Source organism: Ranitomeya variabilis, chromosome 1 (assembly GCF_051348905.1).
Source record: "Ranitomeya variabilis isolate aRanVar5 chromosome 1, aRanVar5.hap1, whole genome shotgun sequence".
Taxonomy (NCBI): domain Eukaryota; kingdom Metazoa; phylum Chordata; class Amphibia; order Anura; family Dendrobatidae; genus Ranitomeya; species Ranitomeya variabilis.
Window position 1 is genome coordinate 263,451,913 of NC_135232.1, and position 19,946 is coordinate 263,471,858.

At 46.1% G+C, this 19,946-nt stretch overlaps 1 protein-coding gene across 2 annotated transcripts in view; it reads right to left on the minus strand.

Moving 5' to 3' along the window:
* TOP3B (DNA topoisomerase III beta) overlaps window positions 1-19,946 on the minus strand; it is an 86,452-nt gene that overhangs the window by 16,613 nt on the left and 49,893 nt on the right. For both annotated transcript variants that reach the window (XM_077293423.1, XM_077293424.1), the window contains exon 13: window positions 5,336-5,509. In XM_077293423.1, coding sequence (XP_077149538.1) covers window positions 5,336-5,509 — 174 coding nt within the window. The remainder of the gene's footprint in view (window positions 1-5,335; window positions 5,510-19,946) is intronic.

Sequence of the window (19,946 nt, forward strand, 5' to 3'; positions counted from 1 at the left end):
GATTATGTGTGGTAATGTGGTGGGGGCGGGATAATGTGTGGTAATGTGGTGGAAGGGTGGGATTATGTGTGGTGATGTGGTGGGGGGCGGGATTATGTGTGGTGATGTGGTGGGATTATGTGTGATGTGGTGGGGGCGGGATTATGTGTGGTAATGTGGTGGGGGGCGGGATTGTGTGTGGTGATGTCGTGGGGGCGGGATTGTGTGTGGTAATGTGGTGGGGGGCGGGATTGTGTGTGGTAATGTGGTGGGGGGCGGGATTGTGTGTGGTAATGTGGTTGGGGGGCGGTATTGTGTGTGGTAATGTGGTGGGGGGCGGGATTGTGTGTGGTAATGTGGTTGGGGGGCGGGATTGTGTGTGGTAATATGGTGGGGGCGGGATTGTGTGTGGTAATGTGGTTGGGGGCGGGATTGTGTGTGGTAATGTGGTGGGGGCGGGATTATCTGTGGTGATGTGGTGGGGGGCGGGATTATGTGTGGTAATATGGTGGGGGGCGGGATTGTGTGGTAATGTGGTGTGGGGGCGGGATTATGTGTGGTGATGTGGTGGGGGCGGGATTGTGTAGTGATGTGGTGGGGGGCGGGATTATGTGTGGTAATGTGGTGGGGGCGGGATTATGTGTGGTGATGTGGGGAGCGGGATTATGTGTGGTGATGTGGGGGGGCGGGATAATGTGTGGTGATGTGGTAGGGCAAGATTATGTGTGGTGATGTGGTGGGGGGCGGGATTGTGTGTGGTGATGTGGTGGGGGGCGGGATTGTGTGTGGTGATGTGGTGGGGGGCGGGATTATGTGTGGTGATGTGGTAGGGGGGCGGGATTATGTGTGGTAATGTGGTGGGGGGCGGGACTGTGTGGTAATGTGGTTGGGGGGCGGGATTGTGTGTGGTAATGTGGTGGGGCGGAATTGTGTGGTAATGTGGTGGGGGCGGGATTATGTGTGGTAATGTGGTGGGGGGCGGGATTGTGTGTGGTGATGTCGTGGGGGCGGGATTGTGTGTGGTAATGTGGTGGGGGGTGGGATTGTGTGTGGTAATGTGGTGGGGGGTGGGATTGTGTGTGGTAATGTGGTGGGGGGCGGGATTGTGTGTGGTAATGTGGTGGGGGGCGGGATTGTGTGGTAATGTGGTGGGGGCGGGATTATCTGTGGTGATGTGGTGGGGGGCAGGATTGTGTGTGGTAATATGGTGGGGGGCAGGATTATGTGTGGTAATGTGGTGTGGGGGTGGGATTATGTGTGGTGATGTGGTGGGGGCGGGATTGTGTAGTGATGTGGGGGGGGGCGGGATTATGTGTGGTAATGTGGTGGGGGCGGGATAATGTGTGGTGGAGGGGTGGGATTATGTGTGGTGATGTGGTGGGGGGGCAGGATTGTGTGTGGTAATGTGGTGGGGGGCGGGATTATGTGTGGTAATGTGGTGTGGGGGCGGGATTATGTGTGGTGATGTGGTGGGGGGCGGGATTATGTGTGGTAATGTGGTGGGGGGCGGGATAATGTGTGGTAATGTGGTGGAGGGGTGGGATTATCTGTGGTAATGTGGTGTGGGGCGGGATTATGTGTGGTAATGTGGGGGCGGGATTGTGTGTGGTAATATGGTGGGGGGCGGGATTATGTGTGGTGAGGTGATGTGGTGGGGGCGGGATTATGTGTGGTAATGTGGTGGGGGCGGGATGATGTGTGGTAATGTGGTGGAGGGGTGGGATTATGTGTGGTGATGTGGTGGGGGCGGGATTGTGTAGTGATGTGGTGGGGGGCGGGATTATGTGTGGTAATGTGGTGGGGGCGGGATAATGTGTGGTGGAGGGGTGGGATTATGTGTGGTGATGTGGTGGGGGGGCAGGATTATGTGTGGTGATGTGGTGGGGGGCGGGATTATGTGTGGTAATGTGGTGGGGGGCGGGATAATGTGTGGTAATGTGGTGGAGGGGTGGGATTATCTGTGGTAATGTGGTGTGGGGCGGGATTATGTGTGGTAATGTGGGGGCGGGATTGTGTGTGGTAATATGGTGGGGGGCGGGATTATGTGTGGTGAGGTGATGTGGTGGGGGCGGGATTATGTGTGGTAATGTGGTGGGGGCGGGATGATGTGTGGTAATGTGGTGGAGGGGTGGGATTATGTGTGGTGATGTGGTGGGGGGGCGGGATTATGTGTGGTGATGTGGTGGGGGGGCGGGATTATGTGTGGTGATGTGGCGGGATTATGTGTGATGTGGTGGGGGCGGGATTGTGTGTGCTGATGTGGTGGGGGCGGGATAGTGTGTGGTAATGTGGTGGGGGGCGGGATTGTGTGTGGTGATGTCGTGGGGGCAGGATTGTGTGTGGTAATGTGGTGGGGGGCGGGATTGTGTGTGGTAATGTGGTGGGGGGCGGGATTGTGTGTGGTAATGTGGTGGGGGGCGGGATTGTGTGGTAATGTGGTTGGGGGGCGGTATTGTGTGTGGTAATGTGGTGGGGGGCGGAATTGTGTGTGGTAATGTGGTTGGGGGGCGGGATTGTGTGTGGTAATGTGGTGGGGGCGGGATTGTGTGTAGTAATGTGGTGGGGGCGGGATTATGTGTGGTAATGTGGTGGGGGGCGGGATTGTGTGTGGTAATGTGGTTGGGGGCGGGATTGTGTGTGGTAATGTGGTTGGGGGCGGGATGGTGTATGGTAATGTGGTGGGGGCGGGATTATGTGTGGTGGGGATGGGATTATGTGTGGTGATGTGGTGGGGGCGGGATTATGTATGGTAATGTGGTGGGGGCGGGATTATCTGTGGTGATGTGGTGGGGGCGGGATTGTGTGTGGTAATGTGGTGGGGGCGGGATTATCTGTGGTAATGTGGTGGGGGAGGGATTGTGTGTGGTGATGTGGTGGGGGGGCGGGATTGTGTGTGGTGATGTGGTGGGGGGAGGGATTGTGTGGTGATGTGGTGGGGGGCGGGATTATGTGTGGTGATGTGGTAGGGGGGCGGGATAATGTGTGGTAATGTGGTGGAGGGGTGGGATTATCTGTGGTAATGTGGTGTGGGGCGGGATTATGTGTGGTAATATGGGGGCGGGATTATCTGTGGTGATGTGGTGGGGGGCGGGATTGTGTGTGGTAATATGGTGGGGGGCGGGATTATGTGTGGTGAGGTGATGTGGTGGGGGCGGGATTATGTGTGGTAATGTGGTGGGGGCGGGATGATGTGTGGTAATGTGGTGGAGGGGTGGGATTGTGTGTGGTGATGTGGTGGGGGGGCGGGATTGTGTGTGGTGATGTGGCGGGATTATGTGTGCTGATGTGGTGGGGGCGGGATAGTGTGTGGTAATGTGGTGGGGGGCGGGATTGTGTGTGGTGATGTCGTGGGGGCGGGATTGTGTGTGGTAATGTGGTGGGGGGGCGGGATTGTGTGTGGTAATGTGGTGGGGGGCGGGATTGTGTGTGGTAATGTGGTGGGGGGCGGGATTGTGTGTGGTAATGTGGTTGGGGGGCGGTATTGTGTGTGGTAATGTGGTGGGGGGCGGAATTGTGTGTGGTAATGTGGTTGGGGGGCGGGATTGTGTGTGGTAATGTGGTGGGGGCGGGATTGTGTGTAGTAATGTGGTGGGGGCGGGATTATGTGTGGTAATGTGGTGGGGGGCGGGATTGTGTGTGGTAATGTGGTTGGGGGCGGGATGGTGTATGGTAATGTGGTGGGGGCGGGATTATGTGTGGTGGGGATGGGATTATGTGTGGTGATGTGGTGGGGGCGGGATTATGTATGGTAATGTGGTGGGGGCGGGATTATCTGTGGTGATGTGGTGGGGGCGGGATTGTGTGTGGTAATGTGGTGGGGGCGGGATTATCTGTGGTAATGTGGTGGGGGAGGGATTGTGTGTGGTGATGTGGTGGGGGGGGCGGGATTGTGTGTGGTGATGTGGTGGGGGGAAGGATTATGTGTGGTGATGTGGTGGGGGGCGGAGCTACTGTGCAGGGGGCGGGATTAGCGAGTAATCACTATGCCTCATATATATAGATATATATACCTATTCTATGTGTAGACATTTGTTTTATCTATTCTATTCTTTCAGTGTGATTTTACTGTACACCGCACTGAATTACCAGCTTTTCTATAGGACACCGATGCGTATTTCACGCAAGGCAGACGTGTGGTCCGTGTGTAATCCGTATTTTTCTCACCCCCATAGTCTTTTATTGGCAGATTTTGGGAGGAATACGCTCACAATCGCAGCATGTTGCGATTTTCTCAGCCCGTTAAATACGGCCGAGAAATATACGGCAGATGGGAGCTGCCCCATAGAGAAACATTGGTCCGTGTGCAATGCGTTGTTTTTGCGCCTCTCATACGTCCGTATTTCTCTCTAGTGTGACCCCGGCCTAACACAGAGAGTGGGAAGATGGGAGAAGAAAGATACATCAGGAGCAGGAGTTCTGATGGAATTGTATCGTTTTTTGCAAAACCAGTCAGCTAGATTAAAGGGAATCTGTCACCCCAAAAATCGTATATGAGCTAAGGCCACCGGCATCAGGGGCTTATCTACAGCATTCTGTAATGCTGTAGATAAGCCCCCGATGTATCCTGAAAGATGAGAAAAAGAGGTTAGATTATACTCACCCAGGAGCGGTCCCGGTACTGCAGTGCGCAGACGTGAGCCTCTCTGACCTTTCCCAGCGCCTGCGCACTGCAGTACTTTGCTCTGTCCTCAACAGGGCAGGCAAAGTACGCCTGCGCAGGAGCCGCGGCAAGAAGACAAGAAGAGGACGTCATCCTATGAAGATGGGAGGCGCGGGACCCGGACCACAGAGGGACCGCCCCTGGGTGAGTATAATATAACCTGTTTTTCTTATCTTTCAGGTTGCATCACCTGATGCTGGTGGCCTTAGCTCATATACGATTTTTGGGGTGACAGATTTCCTTTAAGAATTCACAGACACTTTACAGCAGCAAAGTGGATGAAAATTACAATGAAGCATGTTCAGAAAGTGGCTTCACTTTGCATTAAGTAAAAAATAACTTCTGTGGGAAGGTGTACATAGTTTTAAGACCGAATTATGAGGTCTATTGAACATACTATACACAATGTTCCGCTATTTCGTTATTTAATCCACTCGCAGATTCCTAGATGACAATGACCAAGGGCTGCTTTGGTATACAATAATTGGAAGAGTATAGATGTATTAACTGAAGCTTTCCCATTAATGATGAACCTTAGTGAAGCTGTAATTGCAGCTATTTGCCAGCAATCATTTAACTAATAATTAGCAGAATAAATGCAAGAATTATTTAATGGTGCTTTATGTATTTTAAGAGTAATGTTTTGTATCATAGGATTTTTGCGGACCTGTACATATACACATAAAGCTTACCCACCTATCCCATGTCTTTCCATCAGGGAGATGAGCTCTGCTTCGGTAAGATAATCTGGAGGGCATGTCTGTTTTTCCAGGAGCTTTATCTCATCCACACTGAAACTGTCCCCTTTTTCGCATGGCTGAAAACTTTCCTCCTTTGGGATACCCAACCATGGCATTATTTCCGTAAATCCTGAGAAACAATGTTAAGTAAAATGAAGAATATATGAAATATAAAAAAACCTGATGATTTCATTAGAATAGTCTTCCAAAAATTAAAATCTTTTAACATGACCAATATATTTTCTAATGAAAAGAAAAGGCAATGCTCACCGTACCAGTCATCTGTTCTTTATTCAAAAGCGGATAAACACATAGTGGTGGGGAGAAGGGGTGGAGACGAGGGACTACGGCCGTTTCGTGCTGCAAACGCTTCCACGAGTCCAAGGAGAGAGGGAAGTGAACCCTTACCTGATGTGATTGAGTTAAAATATTCCTGGAAACGTACAAAAAGTGGTCTGATGGTTTTACTCGGAACATATTAACTCAATCATATCAGGTAAGGGTTCCACTAGGTAATACACCACGTTTGGGAGGTACAGCTAAGAATCATAGAGTAATACGTTTTGCAGGTCTGGAAAGGGTTAATCTCACTGCAGAGGGAGGAGACCTTCATCGAAGCTTACTACAGAGAGAAGCTAGATGGATCATGCGTTCACGGCACAGGGTCGATCGGTTTTAACGATAAATTTCACATGAGTGTATTCCTTTAATCAAGGTGCACGCAGAGTTTTCTTTTTAATTTGGGTACGGGTTGCATTGTTTTATGTTGTTTGTATATTCTAACAGGTGAAGAAGGCGGCACCAAGTGATTATCCTGGAACCAAACAGGTGGGTTGATCTGCTATTTAGATAGGATCCTCGTTACTTCCCTCTCACACCTTGGACCCGTGGAAGCGCTTGCAGCACGAAACGGCCGTAGTCTCTCGTTATCTTCACCTTTTCTCCCCACCGCTTTGTGTTTATCCGCTTTTGTATAAAGAACAAACGATGGATGCGGTAATCTTCTAGGTAGGCAGTGGCCAGATCTTTAGGTATATTCTAGGATAAGGTAGTCATCCTACAGCTTTTTTTAATTCAATATACTTATCTATTATCATTAATTGCTACTCTTTTCCCATATTTTTACCGCTGTTGTCATGGTCTAATTGGGACATTTGTTTAATTGCCTAGAGCATGTCTACATCTATGAATTACTGATACAATGTTATGGCTCTACAGTCTAATTTGGGCACATTTGGTTATTCTGATGACTAATGTTGTTTATTTGTCACAATTTATCTGCTGACATCTATTGGGTGCTATTGGAATAAATTGGTCTTGTCTATTTGTTTACACAACCTATGTTTTTATCTTTAATTGATCGTCAGCCCTTTAGCATTTATCATTATTCTATGTGTTAGGGCATTCTAGGGATTTCCGGGACAGCCGCCGAGGAGCGGGGGCTCCACTGTCATATATCATAGGGTGCCAACCTCCGTTGTTAGGGTACCGTCACACAGTACCATTTACATCGCTACGACGGCACGATTCGTGACGTCGCAGCGTCGTATGATTATCGCTCCAGCGTCGTAGACTGCGGTCACACGTTGCAATCACGGCGCTGGAGCGATGCCGAAGTCCCCAGGTAACCAGGGTAAACATCGGGTTACTAAGCGCAGGGCCGCGCTTAGTAACCCGATGTTTACCGTGGTTACCAGCGTAAAAGTAAAAAAAAACAAACAGTACATGCTCACCATCTGATGTCCGTCAGGTCCCTTGCCGTCTGCTTCCCGCTCTGACTGAGATCCGGCCGTACAGTGAGAGCAGAGCGCAGCGGCGACGTCACCGCTGTGATCTGCTCTCACTTTCCGGCCGGCAGACAGTCAGAGCGGGAAGCGGACGGCAAGGGACCTGACGGACATCAGATGGTGAGCATGTACGGTTTGTTTTTTTTTACTTTTACTTTGGTAACCACGGTAAACATTGGGTTACTAAGCGCAGCCCTGCGCTTAGTTACCCTGGTTACCAGCGAACGCATCGCTGGATCGCTGTCACACACAACGATCCAGCGATGACAGCGGGAGATCCAGCGACGAAAGAAAGTTTTAAACGATGTGCTACGACGTACGATTCTCAGCTGGGTGCCTGATCGCATTAGCGTGTCAGACACTGCGAGATCGTAACGATATCGCTAGAACGTCACGAATCGTGCCGTCGTAGCGATAAAAATGCCACTGTGTGACGGTACCCTTAGGCAGGAGCTGAGACTAGGTCCCTGATAGAGATCTGATAGCATTCTTTCTAATTATTTGTAGTGTTTGTCTTTTTTAGGACTATTGTCCTTTTTATTAGTATTCAGTAAAGAAACCCTTCCGGTGCTTCACAGGAAGTAAAGCAATATAAAAGGAAAGGATTGTAAGTGTTACTTTTTTTCCCACAAAAATGTAACTTTAGCCACAAATTTTACATTTTCACAAGGGTAACAAGGGAAAATGGACAGTACAACTTGTTTTGCAATTTCTCCTCAGTGTGCAAATACCCTACATGTGGTGGCAGGGCCAGCGTTTGTGGCAGGTAAAAAAGGCAGATGCCTAGGGCCCCCACCCTCAAAGGGGTTCCCCTGTGTCTGCAGCCCTTTATGAAGTGCACAAAGGATGTACAGCATTACTTACAGTGAATAATGCTGTGCATCCTCTGCAGTCCCCGAGCATCTCTCGCCCTCTTCCCCGCAGAGTCCGGTTAGAAGTTGAGAGTGAGGGGCCGTCTTACAGCACAGCTGAGGTCAGACACCGGGGCAGTAAGAATCCTGCAGCCCTGTCTGTGTCCCCTCCTCCTCATCATGGCTGCTCCTAAACCACTGTCCTGAGATCTGTACAAGTAAATCAGCAGGACCTGGCAAGTATACATAGATATGTGTATCTGGGTGTCTACATGTGCAGTATAGTGTGTGTCTGTATATGTGTATATAGTATGTGTGTACATGTGCAGTATACAGTGTATGTAAATGTGTATATAGTATGATTGTGTAAATCTGAGGTGTGTATATATATATAATATATATATATATATATACATACAGTATATAGTATGTGTCTGTATATGTGTATATAGTATGCGTGTACATGTGCAGTATACAGTGTGTGTTTGTATATGTGCATATAGTATGATTGTGTAAATCTGTGGTGTGTGTATATATATTATATACAGTATATACATACAGTATACAGTATGTGTCCGGGTATGTGTATATAGTATGCGTGTGCATATATACAGTATATTGTATGATTGGTTATATATGTGGTGAATGTGTGTGTATACCATAAATATATATACCGTATATAATCGTGTATAAGCCGACCCGAGTATAAGCCGAGACCCCTAATTTTGCCACAAAAAAACTGGGAAAACTTAATGACTTGAGTATAAGCCTAGGGTGGAAAATGCAGCAGCTACCGGTAAATGTCAAAAATAAAAATAGATACCAATAAAAGTAAAATTAATTGAGAAATCAGTAGGTTAAGTGTTTTTGAATATCCATATTGAATCAGGACCCCCATATAATGCTCCATACAGTTCATGATGGGCCCCATATAATGCTCCATACAAAATAGGCCCCATATAATGCTCCATACAGTTTATGATGGGCCCCATAAGATGCTCCATATTAAAATATGCCCCATATAATGCTGCACAAATGTTGATTATGACCCCATAAGATGCTCCATAGAGACATTTGCCCCATACAATGCTGCACAAATGCTGATTATGGCCCCATAAGATGCTCCATAGACACATTTGCCCCATACAATGCTGCACAAATGTTGATTATGGTCCCATAAAATGCTCCATAGACACATTTGCCCCATACAGTGCTGCATAAATGCTGATTATGGCCCCATAAGATGCTCCATAGAGATATTTGCCCCATATAACGCTGCACATGGCCCCATAAGATGCTCCATAGAGATATTTGCCCCCATATAATGCTGCACATGGCCCCTTAAGATGCCCCATAAAAATATTTGCCCCATATAACGCTGAACATGGCCCCATAAGATGCTCCATAGAGATATTTGCCCTATATGCTGTTGCTGCGATAAAAAAAAATCACATACCATATATACTCGAGTATAAGCCGACCCGAGTATAAGCCGACCCCCCTAATTTTACCACAAAAAAGTGGGAAAACTTAATGACTCGAGTATAAGCCTAGGGTGGAAAATGCAGCAGCTACCGGTAAATGTCAAAAGTAAAAATAGATACCAATAAAAGTAAAATTAATTGAGACATCAATAGGTTAAGTGTTTTTGAATATCCATATTGAATCAGGAGCCCCATATAATGCTCCATACTGTTCATTATGGCCCCATAAGATGCTCCATATTAAAATATGCCCCATATAATCCTGCATAAAGGTTAATAATGGCCCCATAAGATGCTCCATAGACACATTTGCCCAATATAATGCTGCACAAATGTGGATTATGGCCCCATAAGATGCTCCATAAAGATATTTGCCCCATATAATGCTGCACAAACCTTGATTATGGCCCCATAAGATGCTCCATACAGACACTTGCCCCATATAATGCTCCACAAACGTTAATTATGGTCCCATAAGATGCTCCATAAAGATATTTGCCCCATATAGTGCTGCACAAACGTTGATTATGGCCCCATACAGACACTTGCCCCATATAGTGCTGCACAAACGTTATTGCCCCATAAGATGCTCCATACAGACACTTGCCCCATTTGCTGTTGCTGCGATAAAAAAAATAATCACATACTCACCTCTCCTTCGCTCAGGCCCCCGGCACTTTCAATATTCACCTACTCCTCGTTCCGGCGCCGCTCCATCTTCAGCATCTTCTGCACTGACGTTCAGGCAGGGGGCGCGCACTACCCACGTCACCGCGCCCTCTGACCTGAGCGTCACTGCAGAAGACGCTGAAGACAGAGCGGCGCCCGGAACGAGGAGCAGGTGAATATCGCGCAGCGCTCCCCTCCCCATTATACTCACCGGCTCCTGGCGCTGTGCAGTCCCTGGTTCCCCGGTTCTGCAGCTTCTTCCTGTACTGAGCGGCCTGTTCACACTGTCTTTCTATACTGCGCCTAGTGGGTTCTGCCTGAATCCTGTATAGAGCCATAGATTGTAAAGACGGGAATGGAGTTCAAATGAATTCCACATGTGATGTTTTTTGTTGTTTTTTTTAATGTGTCAGTCTGTTCCAACAGCCACAGCAAAAGGGACATTTTTAGACAAAAAAAACACAGACTCTCAGGGTAGGTGCGCACTATCACGAGTCCAACCCGCATATGCTCCATAAGATGCTCCATAAAGATATTTGCCCCATATAGTGCTGCACAAACCTTGATTATGGCCCCATAAGATGTTCCATACAGACACTTGCCTTATATAATGCTCCACAAACGTTAATTATGGCCCCATAAGATGCTCAATAAAGATATTTGCGCCATATAGTGCTGCACAAACGTTGATTATGGCCCCATAAGATGCTCCATAAAAATATTTGCGCCATATAATCCTGCACAGACGTTGATTATGGCCCCATAAGATGCTCCATACAGACACTTGCCCCATTTGCTGTTGCTGCGATAAAAAAAAAAAAATCACATACTCACCTCCCCGTCGCTCAGGCCTCCGGCACTTTCAATATTCACCTGACTTCGTTCCGGCGCCTCTCCATCTTCAGCGTCTTCTGCACTGACGTTCAGGCAGAGGGCACGCACTAACCACGTCATTGCGCCCTCTGACCTGAGCGTCACTGCAGAAGACGCTGAAGACAGAGCGGCGCCGGAACGATGGGCAGGTGAATATCGCGCAGGGCTGCGCTCCCCTCCCCATTATACTCACCTGCTCCTGGTGCGGTGCAGGCCCTACTTCCCCGGCGATGCAGCTTCTTCCTGTATTGAGCAGTCACCGTTAACGCTCATTACAGTAATGAATATGCGGATCCACCCCTATGGGAGGTGGAGCCGCATATTAATTACTGTAATGAGCGGTACCATGTGACCGCTCAGTACAGGAAGAAGATGCAGCGCCGGGGAAGGAGGGACCTGCAGGGACCGCGCCAGGAGTAGGTGAGTATAATTAGACAGCCCCCGCTCTCCCTCCCCTGCCGACTCCTGGGTATGACTCGAGTATAAGCCGAGAGGGGGACTTTCAGCCCAAAAAAATTGGCTGAAAATCTCGGCTTATACTCGAGTATATATGGTAAGTCAATTTAAAAAAAAATAAATAATAATTTGACCTCTGCTTGTCAGTGCAGTCTGTGGCCGTTGGGGATTTATGTGAATCCTATTTTAGAGGGATTCAGGCAGAGACCCCGGACGCACTGCCGTCGTCTAAGCATTTCTGCAGTATTTTTTTCCCTATTCAAATGAATGGGAAACAAAAATGCAAGTGAAAAGGCTGCAAAAAAGCTGAATATTTCCTGATAACACTGTAGATCAATCCGCAACAAAAATGTTGCATGTAAACAGACACTACAAGGGTTTTCTGAGAATGTAAAATATTTTTCATGAAACAATGAATCCCCTGTGGCTCCAGAACTGATGCTCCAAGGGTCTCGCCAGTCTCAGCACTGGGCTGCAGGGGTCTTGTGACTGCACCTTATATTATAGCTGCAAAGTGAATAATAACCATCAGGCACCCCGAACCATCGGCCTGGGAGCCAGAGGGGATTTACAAGAATAGGTTGGGGGACACGAAGGACTTTTTTTTATCACCTTTTATTCTGCTGTTTGTGAGATAGGATGTAGAAAAAGACGGCAATTCTGCTAATGTTTTCTATTCTGTGACTTTTTGGCCCCCTTCACACGACCGTGTATCATGTTTTTTACGGATGCCATGTGTTCCCTATTCAACCTACGGTGATGCACTCATGTCCGTGATTTCCTAGCAGCACAGATGACAAGGGCCAATACAAGTCTATGAGTCCGTGTAAACATGCCGTCCAGGTGCTGTTAGTGTTTAACATGAAAAGTATGTGAGAAGCTTTGTAATTTCATTTCCAGTATTCATTCCGGAAAACCACGGATGGCACATGGGCAACACACTGATTGAAATCACTGGTGACACCGATATTGGTCACATTTTCAGCGGTACCATGTTCATTTATATCCGCCTTTTTTATTGCGTTTTATTTCACTTTTTGTTCGGCGGTATGATAATAAAGCATTGTTTTTTGCCTTGTTTTTTGCCTTGACAGTTTTATAGGTCGGGTCGTTGAGGACATGGAGATACTAAATATGTGTACTTTTATTGTTCATATTTTTTTTCATGTATAGATACAATATCAAAATATTTTGTAAAAATATTTTTACAATTATTTAAATAAATGTTTTAACTTTTTTTTTTTTTTTAACTTTGTCCCACTATGGGGCTATCATTTTTTGCAGGCTGATCGCTTGTCAGCTCTGCACTGACAGAGAAAGTTGCTGCTCATGCACAGTCCATGATCAGCAAGTTTACTAGCTCTGGTGACCCAGATGTCATCATCACGATATTGGGTCACCATGGCAATGATCGGGACCCTGTGTCACGCCGCAAGGACTCTGATCCAAAGGCAGGTGGGCTGTCAGCTGAGATTGCATTCGATTGTAGAATTTCGGGATTGAAGTGCCAGGAGCGGTGCATGAACGGAAGGTAGTGCATGGAAGTTAGTGCCGGGTGTCAGCTGTCAGAATCACCTGCATGAGCAGGCAATCGAAATGACGTAATAATCCGTCCCTGGTCAAACAGGCCCAGGACACAGGGACGGATTATTACGTCAAATGTCAGAAAGGGGTTAAATAGTTTTTTTTTAAAATTACTTTTCTTTTAACTTGCATGGGATGTCAAACTTTTCATTTCTCTGATGCATTGCAATTTACAGTGCCTACAAGTAGTATTCAACCCCCTGCAGATTTAGCAGGTTTACACATTTGGAATTGACTTGGCATTGCGACATTTGGACTGCAGATCAGCCTGGAAATGTGAAATGCACTGCAGCAAAAAAGAATGTTATTTCTTTGTTTATTTTTTTTTTAAATTGTGAAAAGTCTTTTCATAGGGTCATTTATTATTCAACCCCTCAACCCACCAGAATTCTGTTTGGTTACCCTAAAGTATTAAGAAGTAGTTCAGGCACAAAGAACAATGAGCTTCACATGTTTGGATTAATTATCTCTTTTTCCAGCCTTTTCTGACTATTTAAGACCCTCCCCAAACTTGTGAACAGCACTCATACATGGTCAACATGGGAAAGACAAAGGAGCATCCCAAGGCCATCAGAGACAAGATCGTGGAGGGTCACAAGGCTGGCAAGGGGTACAAAACCCTTTCCAAGGAGTTGGGCCTACCTGTCTCCACTGTTGGGAGCATCATCCGGAAGTGGAAGGCTTATGGAACTACTGTTAGCCTTCCATGGCCTGGACAGCCTTTGAAAGTTTCCTCCCGTGCCGAGGCCAGGCTTGTCCGAAGAGTCAAGGCTAACCCAAGGACAACAAGGAAGGAGCTCCGGGAAGATCTCATGGCAGTGGGGACATTGGTTTCAGTCAATACAAAAAGTAACGTACTCCACCGCAATGGTCTCCGTTCCAGACGAGCCCGTAAGGTACCTTTACTTTCAAAGCGTCATGTCAAGGCTCATCTACAGTTTGCTCATGATCACTTGGAGGACTCTGAGACTGACTGGTTCAAGGTTCTCTGGTCTGATGAGACCAAGATCGAGATCTTTGGTGCTAACCACATAAGTGACGTTTGGAGACTGGATGGCACTGCATACGACCCCAAGAATACCATCCCTACAGTCAAGCATGGTGGTGGCAGCATCATGCTGTGGGGCTGTTTCTCAGCCAAGGGGCCTGGCCATCTGGTCCGCATCCATGGGAAGATGGATAGCACGGCCTACCTGGAGATTTTGGCCAAGAACCTCCGCTCCTCCATCAAGGATCTTAAGATGGGTCGTCATTTCATCTTCCAACAAGACAACGACCCAAAGCACACAGCCAAGAAAACCAAGGCCTGGTTCAAGAGGCAAAAAATCAAGGTGTTGCAGTGGCCTAGTCAGTCTCCTGACCTTAACCCAATTGAAAACTTGTGGAAGGAGCTCAAGATTAAAGTCCACATGAGACACCCAAAGAACCTAGATAACTTGGAGAAGATCTGCATGGAGGAGTGGGCCAAGATAACTCCAGAGACCTGTGCCGGCCTGATCAGGTCTTATAAAAGACGATTATTAGCTGTAATTGCAAACAAAGGTTATTCCACAAAATATTAAACCTAGGGGTTGAATAATAATTGACCCACACTTTTATGATTAAAATTTATAAAAATTTAACTGAGCAACAAAACTTTTTGGTTTGTAAGATTTATGCATCTGTTAATAAATCCTGCTCTTGTTTGAAGTTTGAAGGCTCTAACTTATTTGCATCTTATTAAACCTGCTAAATCTGCAGGGGGTTGAATACTACTTGTAGGCATTGTATATGTATTGCAATGCATGATAACTGTCAGTTTTACAATGTCAGAACACCCTGGATAGATGCTTCTGCGAAGGTGCGGCCAGCGCCATTTTCAAACTGATTTTTTTCGAATTTACGGATGCCAAAGAAAATGATTAAATACACATTATAGATGCGATCATGCTGCATCGCCGCCTCCTGAAGGGGATTGTGTGTGTGAGTGCGTGTGTATATATATATATATATATATATATATATATATATATATATATATATACACACACATACATACATACATACACAGTACAGACCAAAAGTCTGGACACACCTTCTCATTTAAAGATTTTTCTGTATTTTCAGGACTATGAAAATTGTACAGTCACACTGAATTAACACATGTGGAATTATATACTTAACAAAAAAGTGTGAAACAACTGAAATTATGTCTTATATTCTACGTTCTTCAAAGTAGCCACCTTTTGCTTTGATGACTGCTTTGCACACTCTTGGCATTCTCTTGATGAGCTTCAAGAGGTAGTCACCGGAAATGATCTTCCAACAATCTTGAAGGAGTTCCCAGAGATGCTTAGCACTTGTTGGCCCTTCTGCCTTCACTCTGCGGTCCAGCTCACCCCAAACCATCTCAATTGGGTTCAGGTCTGGTGACTGTGGAGGCCAGGTCATCTGGCGTAGCACCCCATCACTCTCCTTCTTGGTCAAATAGCCCTTACACAGCCTTGAGGTGTGTTTGGGGTCATTGTCCTGTTGAAAAATAAATGACGGTCCAACTAAACGCAAACCGGATGGAATAGCATGCCGCTGCAAGATGTTGTGGTAGCCATGCTGGTTCAGTATGCTTTCAATTTTGAATAAATCCCCCAACAGTGTCACCAGCAAAGCACCCCCACACCATCACACCTCCTCCTCCGTGCTTCACGGTGGCAACCAGGCATGTAGAGTTCATCCGTTCAACTTTTCTGCGTCGCACAAAGACACGGTCGTTGGAACCAAAGATCTCAAATTTGGACTCATCAGACCAAAGCACAGATTTCCACTGGTCTAATGTCCATTCCTTGTGTTCTTTAGCCCAAACAAGTCTCTTCTGCTTGTTGCCTGTCCTTAGCAGTGGTTTCCTAGCAGCTATTTTACCATGAAGGCCTGCTGCGCAAAGTCTCCTCTTAACAGTTGTTGTAGAGATGTGTCTGCTGCTAGAACTCTGTGTAGCATTGACCTAGTCTCTAATCTGAGCTGCTGTTAACCTGCGAATTCTGAGGCTGGTGATTCGGATAAACTTATCCTCCGAAGTAGAGGTCACTCTTGGTCTTCCTTTCCTGGGGCGGTCCTCATGTGAGCCAGTTTCTTTGCAGCGCTTGATGGTTTTTGCAATTGCACTTGGGGACACTTTCAAAGTTTTCCCAATTTTTCGGACTGACTGACCTTCATTTCTTAAAGTAATGATGGCCACTCGTTTTACTTTACTTAGCTGCTTTTTTCTTGCCGTAATACAAATTCTAACAGTCTATTCAGTAGGACTATCAGCCATGTATCCACCAGACTTCTGCACAACACAACTGATGGTCCCAACCCCATTTATAATGCAAGAAATCCCACTTATTAAACCTGACAGGGCACACCTGTGAAGTGAAAACCATTCCTGGTGACTACCTCTTGAAGCTCATCAAGAGAATGCCAAGAGTGTGCAAAGCAGTCATCAAAGCACAAGGTGGCTACTTTGAAGAACATAGAATATAAGACATATTTTCAGTTGTTTCACACTTTTTTGTTAAGTATATAATTCCACATGTGTTAATCCATAGTTTTGATGCCTTCAGTATGAATTTACAATTTCCATAGTCATGAAAATACAGAAAAATCTTTAAATGAGAAGGTGTGTAAAAACTTTTGGTCTGTACTATTATTATTATTATTCTTCATTTTTATAGCGCCATTTATTCCATGGCGCTTTACATGTGAAATACGGGGCAAATATAGACAAATACATTAAACATGAGCAAAAAACAAGGCACACGGGTACATAAGGAGGGAGGACCCTGCCCGCGAGGGCTCACAATCTGCAGGGGATGGGTGATGATACACTAGGAGAGGGCAGAGCTGGTTGTGCGGCGGTTCAGTAGGTTCAGGATCACTGCAGGCTGTAGGCTTGTCGGAAGAGGTGAGTCTTCAGGTTCTTTTTGAAAGTTTCTATGGTAGGCGAGAGTCTGATGTGCTGGGGTAGAGAGTTCCAGAGTATGGGTGAAGCACGGGAGAAGTCTTGGATGCGGTTGTGGGAAGAAGAGATGAGAGGGGAGTAGAGAAGGAGGTCTTGAGAGGATCGGAGGTTGCGTGTTGGTAGTTACCGGTTGATCGTGTCACAGATGTATGGAGGAGATAGGTTGTGGATGGCTTTGTAGGTCATTGTGAGGGTTTTGAACTGGAGTCTCTGGGCAATAGGAAGCCAGTGAAGGGCTTGGCATAGGGGAGAGGCTGGGGAATAGCCGGGAGACAGGTAGATTAGTCGAGCAGCAGAGTGTAGGATGGATTGGAGTTGTGCCAGAGTGCTAGAGGGGAGTCCAGAGAGTAGGAGGTTGCAGTAGTCGAGGCGGGAGATGATAAGGGCATGCACTAGTGTTTTTGTGGTGTCACGGTCAAGGAATGCGCGGATCCGGGAAATGTTTTTGAGTTTGAGGCGGCAGGAGGAGGCAAGGGCTTGGATATGTGGCTTGAAAGAGAGGGCAGAGTCGAGGATCACCCCGAGGCACCGGGCGTGTGGGACTGGGGAAAGTGAGCAGCCGTTGACATTGATGGATAGGTCTGGTGGAGGGGTAGAGTGAGATGGGGGAAAGATGATGAATTCTGTTTTGTCCATGTATATATTTTGTCCATGTATATATATCTCAAATACAAGGAGAATTAAGAGCAGCACAAAAAACAAAAATAGGGGGCAAAGCCCCCCAGGCATACACTGTGCTCCAAATTATTATGCAAATTGGTTTAAGTGTCATAAAAGATTTAATTGTTTTGTTTTTCAAATAAACTCGTGGGTGGTATTGTGTCTCAGGGCTCAATGGATCACTGAACTCAATCTTAAGCACATGTGATAATTAGTTTTCCCGGTGATTCTAATTAAAGGAAAACTACTTAAAAATGATGTTCCACATTATTAAGCAGGCCACAGGTTTCAAGCAATATGGGAAATAAAAAGGCTCTCTCTGCTGCTGAAAAGCGTTTAATAGTGTAATGCATTGGACAAGGTATGAAAATTTTTTATATTTCATGAAAACTTAAGAGTGATCATCATACTGTGAAGAGATTTGTGACTGAAACAGAGCACAGACAGAGTTCATGCAGATAAAGGCATATTGAGGAAGGTTTCTGCCAGACAAATTTATTGGATTAAGAGAGCAGCTGCCAAAATACTATTACCAAGCAGCAAACAGTTATCTGAAGCTGCTGGTGCCTCTGGAGTCCCTCGAACCTCAAGGTGTAGGATCCTTCAAAGGCTTGCTGTGATGCATAAACCTACTATTCGGCCACCCCTAAACAGTGTTCACAAGCAGGAATGGTTGCAGTGGACCCAGACATACATGAAGACAAATTTTCAAACAGTCTTGTTTACTGATGAGTGTCGAGCAACCCTGGATGGTCCAGATGGATGGAGTAGTGGATGGTTGGTGGATGACCACCATGTCCCAACAATGCTGGGACGTCAGCAAGGAGGTGGAGGAGTCATGTTTTGGGCTGGAATCATGGAGAAACAGCTGGTAGGGCCCTTTAAGGTTCCTGAAGGTGTGAAAATGACCTCTGAAAAGTAAATAGACAACTTTCTTTCATGGTCTAAAAAGCAGAAACGTGCCTTCAGGAGCAAAATCATCTTGATGCATGACAATGCACCATCTCATGCTGCAAAGAATACCTCTGAGTCATTGACTGCTATGGGCATAAAAGGAGATAAACTCATGGTGTGGCCACCATCTTCCCCTGACCACAACCCTATAGAGAAACTTTGGAGTATCATCAAGCAAAAGATCTATGAGGGTGGGAGGCAGTTCACATCAAAACAGCAGCTCTGGGAGGCTTTTCAGACTTGATGCAAAGAAATAAAAGCAGAAACTCCAAAAACTCACAAGTTCAATGGATGCAAGAATTGTGAAGGTGATATCAAAGAAGGGGTCGTATGTTAACATGTAACTTGGCCTGTTAGGATGTTTTGGAGTTAAATAGCTTTTTTGTTCAGTGAATGTGACCTCCTAATGCTGCAAATTCCACAAATGAGCATTTTCAGTTCTTTAAAACATATGAAATGTTTAGAAATTCTACTGTGCATAATAATTTGGAACAGTGCATTTTGAGTTTTTATTCATTTTGGAGATTATACTGTTATCATTGGGAGGTTTCTTCAATAAAATTCGATGTACTGTATACTCTAACGGGTGATGACTTTTATTAGACTGACTTGTCATTTGCACCGACCATTTAGGAAAATCCGAGAAAAATATAATTTGCATAATAATTTGGAACATGGTGTATACCAAACCTTGTCCTAAGAGTCCAAAAAGGATTAGAGGCAGCACACCATTGAGAGTTGAAGTTTTAAAAGGTGCTAAATTTTAATAGCCCATTGCGGCGACGTTTCGGCTCATGGAGAGCCTTTCTCAAGCACTTCATTGCTCATTAATACTCTCTGGCAAATTTAACCTTGCCCTTAATAAATTAACCAAAAGCATAAGACACCCATGTCAGGCACCAAATATTACACACTTTGTCATGATAGACTACTCCTCATCGTCAGGGGACTAATGTGAGTCTAAGAAGAATCAAACCAAGGCTTACATACCTTATCAAATTTATGAGGACAGTCTATTTTTATATACCACCTTTTTATATACCACCCTCTCATAGGAATCTGCACTATTTACCATATTGACCCAGTGTGACATTCACGGGGGTCTTCTACCCACCCATCTCATGGTGATAGCCTTGGGAGCCAAAGACAATGTTTCCCTGAGAAGAATGTGAGGGTAGTGAGGCCAGGTCTCCTCATCAAGGATTCCTAATAAACACCTTAGGGCAGAGTGGTACAGATATAGTGTGTGTTTTCATGTTAGTTAAATTGCATT